The sequence below is a fragment of the Bos grunniens genome, chromosome 4, assembly GCF_055505025.1.
Source record: "Bos grunniens cultivar Pamir isolate PY7600 chromosome 4, Bosgru_T2T1.0, whole genome shotgun sequence".
In the NCBI taxonomy this organism is placed as follows: Eukaryota; Metazoa; Chordata; class Mammalia; order Artiodactyla; family Bovidae; genus Bos; species Bos grunniens.
Window position 1 is genome coordinate 104895948 of NC_141168.1, and position 13121 is coordinate 104909068.

At 45.0% G+C, this 13121-nt stretch overlaps 2 protein-coding genes across 4 annotated transcripts in view; one reads left to right on the top strand and one right to left on the bottom strand.

Moving 5' to 3' along the window:
* MIOS (meiosis regulator for oocyte development) overlaps nucleotides 1-13121 on the bottom strand; it is a 286003-nt gene that overhangs the window by 217401 nt on the left and 55481 nt on the right. For both annotated transcript variants that reach the window (XM_086397702.1, XM_086397701.1), the window contains one exon: nucleotides 9798-9928. In XM_086397702.1, coding sequence (XP_086253828.1) covers nucleotides 9798-9873 — 76 coding nt within the window. In that variant the 5' untranslated portion in view covers nucleotides 9874-9928. The remainder of the gene's footprint in view (nucleotides 1-9797; nucleotides 9929-13121) is intronic.
* The window catches only part of COL28A1 (collagen type XXVIII alpha 1 chain), a 181701-nt gene that overhangs the window by 152612 nt on the left and 15968 nt on the right, over nucleotides 1-13121 (top strand). For both annotated transcript variants that reach the window (XM_086397682.1, XM_086397683.1), the window contains exons 28-33: nucleotides 274-342; nucleotides 1131-1211; nucleotides 1301-1336; nucleotides 6615-6651; nucleotides 8474-9028; nucleotides 10773-10930. In XM_086397682.1, coding sequence (XP_086253808.1) covers nucleotides 274-342; nucleotides 1131-1211; nucleotides 1301-1336; nucleotides 6615-6651; nucleotides 8474-9028; nucleotides 10773-10930 — 936 coding nt within the window. The remainder of the gene's footprint in view (nucleotides 1-273; nucleotides 343-1130; nucleotides 1212-1300; nucleotides 1337-6614; nucleotides 6652-8473; nucleotides 9029-10772; nucleotides 10931-13121) is intronic.

Below are 13121 nucleotides of genomic sequence, written 5' to 3' on the forward strand. Positions count from 1 at the left end.
CCTGCACTGGAAGGCAAAGTCTTAATGAGTTTGTTATAATATTGCTTTAGTTTTGTTTTGGGTTTTTGACCTTGAGACATGTGGGATCTTACCTCCCTGACCAGGGATCAAACTCACGCCCCCTGCACTAGAAGGCAAAGTCTTAAGCCTGGACCACCAGGGTGGTCTCCATAATTGCAGCTTTGAAAGTGCAAATGTATATCTGACTAAGAAGTATATTCTGAGTTATTTTGGGAAACTAACAGGACCATCCATCTCGTGTATTTTGTGCAGGGGGAGCAAGGACCTCAGGGCTTCCCAGGGCCAAAGGGCATGACAGGCCATGGCCTCCCTGGCCAGAAGGTAAGTATTTCAGGACTGAAGGGAAATGCTCAGCTTTCGGATCTCAGTGGCTTAACTTGAACCCTGGAAGGGCTCTCATGAACTTGTTACTCCTCTCCTTACAATGCTTGGAGAAAAAATACTGCTTCAGAGTGAATCCTTATGCATTTCTTTTCCTAACTACAAACATGTTTACTTCATGAAATCTCCTTTTCTTCAAACTCAAAGCCAGTTGATGAGGAACAAATCCTTACAACCTACCCACGTGGAAGATACCAGATAATTCAGGTGTTAACCTGTATAATAGCTGAAGTTCCCAAAGTCAGTGAACTGATCAGATGGCATCTCATGGTCTCCTCACCTTGGGGTCTCTAGTTCATCATGAATTAGATAATGGTGCCTGTCCACGTGCGTGCTCAGTCACTTCAGTCATGACCGACTCCTTGCAACCCTTTGGACTGTAGCCCACCAGGCTCCTCTGTCCATGCGATTTTCCAGGCAACAATACTGGAGTGGGTTGCCGTGCCCTCCTCCAGGGGATCTTCCCCACCCAGGGATTGAACCCGTGTCTCCTGTGGCTACTGCACTGCAGAAGGATTCTTTACCATCTGAGCCACGGGGGAAGCCCCTATGGTACCTGGGAGGATGTAAATAAAATGCCCCCTATTTTTTCATATAGTATATTCATACAAACAAGAACCAAGAGTCTTCAAGAGGTACCTCAGTTGCAAAGAAATGAAACTTCAGAGTTTTCCTTATTTGGCGTTAATATTCACAATCTAAGCTTATCTTTTCATTGTGCTGTAAAGGGAGAGCACGGAGAACGGGGCGATGTGGGAAAGAAAGGTGATAAAGGGGAAATTGGAGATCCCGGACCCCAAGGAGAACAGGCAAGAAGTGACTTTTACCCTCTTACTGTCATTGCACACATTAACCGAGTGCAACCTTCACTGACTGTTACTCTTCTTCCACTAAGTAGGGGTTACAAGGACCAAAAGGAGACCAAGGACTTACAGTGAGTATCCATCCTAGAGGGGAGCTGAGGGGTTTGTGCTCACAAAATGATTACATCTGTGTTTTCACATTACAAGTAGGACTTCCTTTGACACAGAATTACTGCTGGCTTCAATGCAGAGGGTGACTGAATCTGAATGTGAGGGGCACTTTACCCCAGCAGCCCTTATCTAGCCTCACTGTAGACATGTGACTACACACCCTGACCCCTGGTAGAAATGTTAACAAAGAGGTGAGCCATGTAAAAGAAATCCAATGAACAAGGAATTTTTTTATTTTTTCAGAATAGGGGCTCTTTTTTTTTTTTTTTCTGAACTAGTTCCTTTAAGTGCTCTGGGAACAACAATCACAAAATTGGGATTACTTTCATTTACTGATTCACTTATTCAACAAACTCGTGATGATGTGCAAACTTCCCCCTTTTCTTCTCTTTGGTTTGCTCCATTGCAAACACAAAGCTGACCCCTGAAAGCCCCACAAGATGGAAAGGTTCTAGAATTTCTATAGCAAAGTCTAATTCTTCCTTTCTAGTATCTACCTTTCCTGGAGTTGAGGAGAAAACAGGGAACTTCTCTTGTTCCCTTTTTGATGGGTCACGGTCTGGGGATGTTGACCTTACATGCAGTGTCAGGAAGCCCAGAGCTGAGGGTTCCCATGATGAAGGCCAGAGCTGGCATGTGACACACAGAACTGTGCACGGTCTTCATGGCCCATCTGCCTTTTTCTCTTCGCTGTTCCACGCCATACATCAGACCCTCCCCAGATACCTATGGAGGATAAAGCAGCTATACATGCAGCAATTTCTCCCTACACGTAGCAGAGGAGGGTGTATGTTAAATGCCCAGAGAAATGTTCCCTGTAGGTTTATACCCTCCATCCCATCCCTGCATGGAGAGGGGAACTGTCTTCCTTCATCCATGCACTTGCTCATTCATTTCACCAACAATTATTGGGCACATCCCCTGGGTCAGGGTCTGAGACAGGCACAGGGGTAAGAGTTGAGAACAAGAGACCACATCTCTGGACTCAAGGATCTCGCAGTCTAACGGGAGAGAAAGGCAGGCAGAGGATGTTCACCTACAGTTTGATAAAGGCTGTGACAGAGGTGATGTGTGGGTCCAGAGCAGACAAAATGAGGTGAGATTTGATGCAAATTCTCTTTTCCTTCACGCTTCCCTTTGTCTAGCATTTAGAAAGCCAAGGTCGGCATTAAACGAGACTCTAGTATGACAGGCTCCTTCACATCAGCACCACCCTGACCCACTGCTGCAGGGCGCCTGGGGGACCCAGGCAGACTGGGCCCCGACTCTGGACTCCTAGTCCTTCTCCCAGTACGCCCTTTCCTCCAGGTGAGGAGCGATCACCCTGAGTACACACCGCCCTGTTCCACACTCTGGATAAACAGATCTCAGAACTGTCCCCAAATGGCCTCAAGTTTGGAAGTGGACAGCACTGGCCTGTATGCATGAGGTAGCCAAGGGGCAGGCGTTTGGCGGGTATTTGACAGAGCTTGGGTTCACCTCGTGAGTGCTGGCTAAGACCCGGGGCAGCATAGGACTGGTGAAGACGGGGGGCAGGGAGAAGGAGACAGGCTAGAGACTGCAGCCCTCTCTTGCTCAGGACACACATTAATGCACATAACAGCCCATGAGGCAGGGAGGAGTGTCTCCCTTTCAGATAAAGACCAGCCAAGTCTTGCAGAAAGCTTGAGCAACATGCCCCGAGTCACCTCGCTATACAGAGCCCTTAGAGCTGGAGCTGGCTTGTTGGAAGCCAGAACCAGCCTGCTCTCTCATGAAGGCTGTTCTCGAAAGGCCTCCTTTTTCTCCCCACCCCTACTCTCTCCTATCCTCACACACTCTCAGGGGCAGATTCAGTCCAGACTAACAGACTCCTCCTTTAAAAATATATATATGTATATTTTTAATTGGAGGATAATCCTTCACACCTTTGTGTTGGTTTCTGCCATACATCATAATGAATCATTAATGGGTATATATCCATCCCCTCCCTCTTGAACTTCCCTCCCATCTCTCACACCCAACCCCACCCCTCTGGGTTGTCACAGAGCACCAGGCTGAACTCCTTGTCAAATTCCCCTTTCAAGAGGCAAATACTATTGATGGAAGTTCACATTTTTAATCATTCTCACCCAAGCTACTTCAAAAAGACTTTCTCCAACTATGCCTGAAATGCTAGCATTTCTCAGCACCTGCCCGTGATCATTTCTTCCGTGTCCTCGAACTCTCAAGGAGGGACAGCTATTTTCAAAAAGGCGGATTTAATATTACAGTAAAGTTGCATGGAGGATGAGAAAGCATTTTAGATTATAAACATAGAAAAACTATGCTTGACCAAAGTGGGTATGGAGGGGTGTCCCAGGTTACACTCAAGCCCTGCCCCAAGCCATCTCGTCTGCCACCCCTCTTCCAACAGCCACCTGAACACTGGCCTTTCTTAACTCTGCCTCCAGCTTGAGCCCCTCTCCCGAGCATCAGACCTTACTTCCTACTGCCTTGCCAGCTGGGTGTCCCACAGGCGCCTCGAACTCAGCCAGAATCAAGCTGAACCCAGTTCACTCTTCATTAGCTCCAGCCTGCCCTTGTCCCTTCCCTCCCTCCCGCCAAGAGTGGCACTGCTATCGTTTACCTCCTAGACGCCTCCTTCCCCTCATCCTCTCTTCCAGTTACTCACCACCCCCTTCATCTCCTTCTGTAGCATCCCTCTAAGCCATCCCTCCCCATCCATCACCCCCACCACGGTTTTCTGGTGTTAATTTTCTTTGCCCGTACTATTTAGGAATCTCAGACCACTCCACTGGCTGCCAGAGTCAGTTTTCTTAAGTAAAGGTACAACCAATTCTCTCCTCTGCCATGGACCACGTCTGTTCTCACTGCTCAGGCTAAGTCCGCACTCTTCAACAAGACACAAAGGCGCTTGAGAGCCCAGCTGTGTTCCGCATTTTCTGCCATTCTTCCTGTCACACACCCTGAGTCATAAGTTCCCTCAAGTACTGTAATACACTGTGCTTTGTGTGTTTTGTCCCCTGCCTGGAAGGTCCTTCCTCTTCCTCTCTCCACCCCATTCCACCCTGGTGAGAGTCTTCCCAGCTCCCTGGACCACAGCACGAACTCCACTCTCCCACCCCTGGTATTCCGGCAGATCGACGTGGTTCCTTGGCTCTGATCCAACGGCACAGCACTTATAATAAGTATTTGTGTCTTTGCCTACTTGCTACTAGACTCATGTTAACATGAGTCCTTTGAAGGATATAAATTTGATGCCTTCATCATTGGCACTGAGAAACCAAGGTTACTCAGCAATTTTAGCAGAAAAAGTGAAATCATTCATTCTAGTGACTTTAAAGCAAAGATTACATGGAATATGTTGATTATATATTACTACTTAAAGCATATTAGACCTGGTTATGGCATAAAAGCACAGTGAAAGGAATTAAATGCAACCTTGATATATAAATTGCTCTTACCAGTCAATAAAAGACAAAGATTCTAATAGAAAAAAAAAAATGGACCAAGGACGCACAAAGACCATGCACAAGAGAATACAACTGGAAACGCACATTTAAAATTTAGCCTTGCAAGTAGTGGATTAAGTGTAATTTAAAACAGTGAGATATTTTTCTCTATCAAATGGCAAAGATTATATAGTAATAATAACCAGTATTGTATCTCTAAAACAAAACAGGTTTTCTTATATACTACGGTTAGAGCTATCAGCTACCACAACTTTTCTGGAGGATAGTTAGGCAGTCTAAATCAAGAACCTTAAAATGGCCATGCTTCTGACTCCAGGAATCAAGTTTTTCAGAATATTTGGTAATATGGGAAATTAATTATGATATATAATGTTAAGTGAAAAACTATAATCATAAAACTTGCAGTATTTTCTCCACTTGTAAAAATTAAAAATAACTATATTAAATGTGTAACATTTCCCCTGCCAGGATATACAATATAAATATATTAATATAGAAAGTTTCCTTTTTAGACACACCCTAGTTTCAGATTTATTGTCTCTCTAAATGTGGAAAAAGCATGACAAAGCCTGAAAAAAAAAGATAACTGTTGATTCCTTTATTTCATATAATTTAAAGAATCTCATACTGGGAGTAACTTTTGTATAGCCACTTGAAATCACTGGCTTTTACTCAATTTACAGTTTAAAAAACAATCTAAGTTAAAATGCCGTGAATATTCTCCATACATGCTTCTGCTAAGCCATGCCGGGGGCTGTCACCGCACCCCTGTTCTGTCATTACAGATCTTTTTCTTTAAAACTTCACTTTTGCAGCTGTTACATTTATCTTCTTAGAAAAGGCCCCCTGCTTTTCCCCGTTGAGATTTTCTGGGCTTCTGCTTCTCTCCTCTGTGAAGTTAATCACCCCGTCAGCGTCACGTCTTTGGCAGGTGTAGAATCCCGACTTCTCCAGTCCCATCCCAGTCATTTGCAAACATGCCACGCGGCACAGGCCACCGGCAGATTGACTGCTAGTATTCAGCACATCTCAGGCCCCTCTGATGGAGCTAGTGAGGAGCAGGGCCCGGAAGGGGCATCCAGGAACCAGGGACATTTCACGGAGAAACCCAAGTGAGAGTACTAGGAAACCAGGGAGGAGACTCGCAAATTTGGGGACGGGTCCGGAAAAAGGGGAGAGAATACGGTACAGAATAAATTCTCTTTCAAACCAGGTGCTTGTCCTGGTTGGCTAGCACTTGTGGTTTAAATCATGTAACGAAGGCACAGGTTGCCCACGGCACTGTCGTCCTGGTATCTGCAGGGGATTGGTTCTAGCACACGCCCCTCCACCCAGGAGGTACCGAAGCCCGTGGATGCCCACGTCCCTCATACACAACGGCGCAATACTGTCAGCCCTCTGTATCCATGGATGCAGAACTGTAGGGAGTGCATCCTTTGGGGGCCATACCCTGTGCTAAGAGCTGTGTGTGTTACCTCGTTTAATCTCACCACAGCCCTGAGACACAGACCTCTGTTAGGTCACTTCACGCCCAAGGTCACACAGCTGACAAACACCAAAGCTGCAATTTGAACTTCAAGTCTCAGCTGTTACATCTTACAGCTCAAACACATTCCAATTATAATATATCGTAGCCAACTTTTAACCTCTGTACTATGTATCTTATTTGCAGCAGAAGGATTAATCAAATAGCCCAATGCTGACTGTAGTGAGACAGTCCCTTTTATGTTAGGGAAAAAATATTATGGTCACACAATTAATACATTTTCCTCTTTCCCTCCAGAAAGAAGAAATCATCAAGCTTATTTTTGAAATATGTGGTAAGATCTGACGATCAAGAAAGCAAGCACCAGTTTAAAGTACCAGTCCCACTATGTTCAAGATATTGCATTTACCCAGAAGATGTATACTGTAGAGCTCATGGGAAAGTTTCAACTTCATTTGCAAAGTTGGTGGGAAACCAAAAGGAAGCAGTGTGAGGGGCTGTGGGAATCCTGATTTAAGGAAAGAAAATCATGTTCCCAGAGTGGTTAAGAAGCATGAAGACACCAGAGTCTGTGCAGCCAGGCCTTTTGTTAGCACTGAGCTCATTTGTATTCGGTGACATTTACCTGAGCCTGGGAAGGAAAGAACCACCAAGGAAACATGACTACAGGGGCCTCACTGGTGTTTGAGTCCAGCCCAGCTGGTGACAGTAATGTCTCTAAATTGAGTTTTGAGACCTAGAGTGCCTGCCACTTCAAAAGCAAGAGGACAGAGTTCAGAGGTCACCCTGTGTCGCACCTCGATCTAAATGTTTCCATGGTGAAATGTGTGTGTGCTCAGTTGCTCAGTTGTGTCTGACTCTTTTGTGGCCCCTTGGACCGTAGCCCGCCAGGCTCCTCTATTCATGGGTTTTTCCAGGCAAGAATCCTGGGGTGGGTTGCCATTTCCTACTCCAGGGGATCTTCCCCACCCAGGGATCGAACCCGCATCTCTTGCGCCTCCTGCACTGGCAGGTGGATTCTTTACCGCTGAGACCCCTGGGAAGCCCCTATGGCAAAATAGGCTTAAAACAGAGTTATCAGAACAAGGAAGTAAAGCAAAAAGATTAGCCAAAAAGCAAGCAATTAATAGATTATGACGATAAGAGAACCTTCTGTGTTTAAAATGGACAGAGGAAGGAATATCATTATCCTTCCACATAGGGAACCCCAGAACTGTCTTGTCCCCCAAAAGACTTCTGGACCTTACGAAGCAGCCTGGGACTCTCTGTGGTGACAGGCTAATTTAGACGTTGCTTCTGAGTGCTAGACACCCTGTAAAAATAGCAGCCAGTTTCCTGATGATTTATCGTGGGAGTGTTATTGGGCAACATAAGGATACGAATACAGCAGTGGAGCCCTGATACTTTTTACTGCTTAGGGACTCTGGCAACTGCTTCGAATGATAAAGCATAAATAGAAGTTGTTTATTGACCAGTGTTCCTAGATCACTCCCCTTGAACAGTTTCACAGGGTAAATGTTCTCCAGGCCTCCGTGATAAGATGGGAGCCACCGTAGGGTCACCGTGGGTGACTGGGGACATAAGCCAGAATAGCAAGGGGGGGGGCTACTATGCTTATGCCCAGTTAAAGATCCAGATCTTTCCCCGACAATTAAAAAGTTTCATCCCATTACTTTACTCACTGGCCACATCAATGAGTAAGTGTTCATTTTCACATAAGGATGTGGTTGAAGACTGAAATATTAGCGTTCAGATTCAGATTCAATACACATGGTGGGATAATAAAGAGCAAATTTAGGATGGTGGTTGTCTCTTACAGACAAGGAAGGCATGCAAAGGGATGCTGAATCTTTTTAAAAGACTTTTATATTTTAATCTGAGAAATTGGCTAGCTGTTTATTATGTTATCCTCTACAGCATTTTGATATTTTGTGTGGGAGGTTTTTCCACCCCCCCCCCCCGCCCCCCTCCCATGTATCATTTTGAAAAGACTCAGGCATAGAAGCCAGAAGGGAGACAACTGCCAGCTGTGTTCACGGTCACAGAAAAGGAAGGCTACGATCCGGGTCTCGCGTTCATCCCCGCCCCCTCCCCTCTCCCTGGGATGTTTTCATTTTCATTCCTGCTGTGTTTCTGTGTCCGCATCTGTGCTTTAGGTTGTGGGCGTAAATGCAAAGAGACTCCGCTGGAGCTGCTGTTTGTGATTGACAGCTCAGAAAGCGTGGGCCTCAAGAACTTCCAAATCATCAAGAATTTTGTGAAGACCCTGACGGATCGTGTCGCCCTGGACCTGGCCACAACCCGCGTAGGCATAATCAACTACAGCCATAAGGTGGAGGAGGTGGCGCACCTCACCCAGTTCTCCAGCAAGGATGACCTCAAGCGGGCTGTGGACAACATGCAGTATCTGGGGGAAGGTACCTACACGGCCACAGCGCTCCATGCCGCCAACCGTATGTTTGAAGCTGCCAAGCCCGGCGTGAAGAAGGTGGCCTTGGTCATCACTGATGGGCAGACAGATACCCGAGACGAGAAGAATCTGACTGAGGTGGTGAAGAACGCCAGTGACATCAATGTGGAAATATTTGTGATTGGGGTAGTGAAGAGGAATGACCCCAACTTCCACATTTTCCACCAAGAAATGAATCTGATTGCTACTGATCCAGATAGTGAGCACGTTTATCTATTTGATGACTTCATCACTCTTGAAGGTAAGACAGTTCCAGGGGAAAAGAATTTATATTACCTTTCCAAGAACCACATCGTGGGATGATCCTGACCAAAAATGGAAATCAGAAGGCTACTGAGGTTTACACCAGCATTAAGTTGTAACACAAACTCTGAAGGAAAAGAGGTTTAGTATCATTCAGTTCAGAGAGGACAGTCCTTATATTTATTCATTTGTAGTAAGTGCTGAGTTGGCCATGGAGTTGTTTACCTGGGGTATCTACAACTGAAGGGCTGGAAAGAAAGGATAGGATTTGAGGGCATTGCTCAGATTAGCTTATGTTCTAAAAGTTACCTAACTTGGGTAAGAGATGGAACAAGCCCACAGCAAGGCAGAAAATAACTGTGGAATCAAAATAAATTAATAAGTCCAAGATGAGTGGGGAAAAGTTACGGTAATCTAAAGAGATGAGAGACATAGCAACTAGAATTATTCACCTCTATTCCCTCTTCTCTGTTTTTCTGAAAACAGATAATGAAGAGTAAACAAGTCAGGACTTTATCTGAAAGAACAACATTTTGAATACACCTCACACACTCAGGGCTGATCTGATGGGTTTTCCTATGCAGCTTTACCCTTTCATAAGAACTGATATTTCCTAGTGAGGCATGCTAAGACACTGACTCACCTGTGATTCAAGTGTGATCAGTATCACTTTACAATGAAACATTCCAGGTCACTGGAAACTCATAACACATTCTGGCAGAGCCCACACCCAGAAAGCTTATGAAATAAGTAAAATGTATACTTACTGTATTTGCAGGCTCCAGTTTGACCCAATCCTTCCTTCTCCATCATCAGGACGCGGGGCCTGACGTGGCTTGGCATGGGCCCTCCTGGCCTCGTCCTGCTCCTGGGGCTCCGGGTACCCACATAGCTGGCCCTAAGGAGAGCAGACCACACTCAGAACCATCCCACTTTCCCTCATACTTCAGACCTCCCTAACCTGGGGTCTGGCTTCCTTAACACTGGATGACTGGAGGGTTTATCTGGTGCATTCAGTCTCACTGGGCAGTTAATGTGTTAGAAATGGCCAGAATATTAAGCATTTCAGACAAGTTATATTTTAATAACTGAAGAGCTTTGTCATCTTAACCAAAGAAGTTACTAACGTGAGGGGTATATTTTGGGACTGGTTTGTCTTTTGCAGTCTCCAAAATCAGAGCTAATTGCCTGGTAAACTTATTATGGGTGAGACTCGCCCCTTCCACAGGGTGGTTCCCTCTGGATAAAATGAATTTAAGTCATCTGTTTGCCTATTGGGACCATTTGTTGTTGTTCAGTCACTAAGTCGTGTCTGACTCTTTGCAACCCTGTGGACTGCAGCACGCCAGGCTTCCCTGTCCTTCACAATCTCCTGGAGTTTGCTCAAACTCATGTCCATTGAGTCAGTGATACCATCCAACCTTCTCATCCTCTGTCGTCCTCTTCTCCTCCTGCCTTCAATCTTTCCCAGTATCAGGGTTTTTCCCAAAGAGCCAGTTCTTCATATCAGGTAGTCAAAGTATTGGAGCTTCAGCTTCAGTTGGGCCATTCTATATTATTACATTAAATTATTTTAGATGGCCTCTTACAGATGATGTAAAAATGCTTTAAAAACTTAGCTCTCCTAGTGGTTGACTTCAAGTGCTGGGCAAGTGGAGAGTGCAGAAGATCTTTATAATAAACGGATTTGAGTAATGTTTCATTGCTCCTCCAAACCCTTCTCTACTTCTCTTTTTTAAAAGATACCCTGAAGCAAAAATTATTTACAAAAAGTTGTGAGGATTTCGAAGCCTACCTCTTTCATATTTTGGGTTCCTCACCGCTTCAACCTGGATTTGGGATATCGGGGGAAGAACGCCATGAATCCACTCCAGAGCCCCAGAAAGACATTTCTGAGTCTGTAAGTAACCATCTTGCTCAATTTGTGAGACTAAAATGATATATTCTGTCTGCTCTACATTGAAGACCATCTTGTCCTGAGCTTTCAAGAATCAACTGAGGTATGGATAGTTTCAGGTCCTTGGCTCTAAATATTAGCCTTCTGTTTCTAGATTTCTAGTTCTGAAATAGCCCTGGGGTTTATGAGCATGAATATGAGACAGATAGACATTTCCATGTTTTATACTTATTTATTATATGCTACAAATAATATTTTTATATTATACCCCTGCCAGTGTCAAAAGTAATCATGTTCACTAGAACAGATCAATATGACACTATCCGAATCATCTTTCTGTACTGGGTTGCAAATCTCCCCGTCCGTCTGTGTATCCACTGCACAATTTGCACCCTTTCAAGTTTCTGGCAAGTGCACACATGCTCTGTCTGCACTCTCCCTCCCTCCCGCCCGCCCTCTTGCTCACTTAGCTTCCCCCACCTGCACCCAGGGCAGGGACAGGGAGGGAAGCTATGCATGCATGTGGCACAAGGCGGATGCTTCATTTCAGAGCTCCCCAATCATGTGTGTATGAGAGAACTACCTCCTTAATGTATTGAGACAAAGGTGATGTCCTTAGAGCAAGCCTCTGAGCACTGACCTCAGCCATGGGTCACAAGCAACTCATAAGTTTCTTTTAGGTTAGAACTGGAGAGCCTCTCATAATTACCAGTGGGTGAGTGATGTAGTCTCTTTCCCACCAACTCACAACTAAAGCTGGTGTGAACCGATGTCTATCACATGCATAGACATGGTCTGGCAAGCAAGTACACAGCAGTGTCCGTATTTTATAAGCTCAATGAACTCCCCCTGTGGTGTCCTTTTATGAAGTCTTCAAAGACATGGAAGATTTATTTTGAACCAGTGTAACAATGTTCAAGTATTAGGATTCCACTAACTGACTAGGAACTGAAGACTTGAGAAACCCCCAGACTAGTAGGTGAATGCAGGACCATTCAGGAGTCAGGCTGAGGATGCTATTCCTGTTGTTGTTGTTTAGTCATTAAGTTGTCTGACTCCTTGCCGCCCCACGGCCTATAGCACAGTAGATTTCCCTGTCCTCCACTATCTCCTGGAGTTTGCTCAGACTCAGGTCCATTGAGTCGGTGATGCCATCCAACCATCTCGTCCTCTGTTGTTCCCTTCTCCTCCTGCCCTCAATCTTCCCCAGAATCCGCCAACTTATTGAAAAAGACCCTGATGCCAGGAAAGACCCTGCTGCCATTCCTATGGGGACAAATTACAGGACTCACAAGATTTTTATATGATATCAAAAAAGGACAGAAAGGTCTATAATCTATTTGATTAAATACTAACCAACTTCAATATGGATAATTCTGATTAGGGCAACAGACAACCCCTGGATTGTAGATTTAAATTAACACACACTTATACCACATGGTCTATATCAGGGGGTCAATAAACCCTTTTTGTGAAGGGCTATATGGACATGAGTTTGGGTAGACTCTGAGAGTTGGTGATGGACAGGGAGGCCTGGCATGCTGCAGTTCATGGGGCCGCAAAGAGTCAGACACGACTGAGCGACTGAACTGAACTGATATAGGAAAGATTTGGGATTTTGCAGGCCACTTCATCTCTGTTGCAGTGACTCAACTCTGCCTTAGAAATGCAAAAGGAGTCATAGCCAGTACTGCAATGAATGAGCATGGCTATGTTCAGATAAAACTTATTTCCCAAAACAGGTGAAGATTCACATTCAGCCCATAGGGGTTTGCCAACCCTGGTCTTTACTAAGCATTTGAAAGTAAATTATAGGCAATAATGTACACAGTCTATCTTCTCCTTCTCCTGTGGTTTATCTCTTTGTCCTGGCCCTAATCAATCCATGTTTCTTTCTAAAAACTACCTATACAAGAACAAACTCAGGTTTCATCCAGCAAGCAGTGTCTAAACAGAGCTCTCCTCAAAATCAATGAGTTCCGGTGAGATGTACTGATCATTTACTGCGGTGCTCAAGGGTGGATCTTAAGGTACAGTTCCTACCCAGCAGAAGTCCATGGTCTCTCAGAGAATGGATGAGTACAGGGAGTATTAAGAACTTTAGCAGAGCTATGGAGGAAGCTCAAGAGATGCTGCAGATTAATATCAGGACAGAATAATGTAAGGCTTTACAGAGGAGCTGGTATTGAGCTAA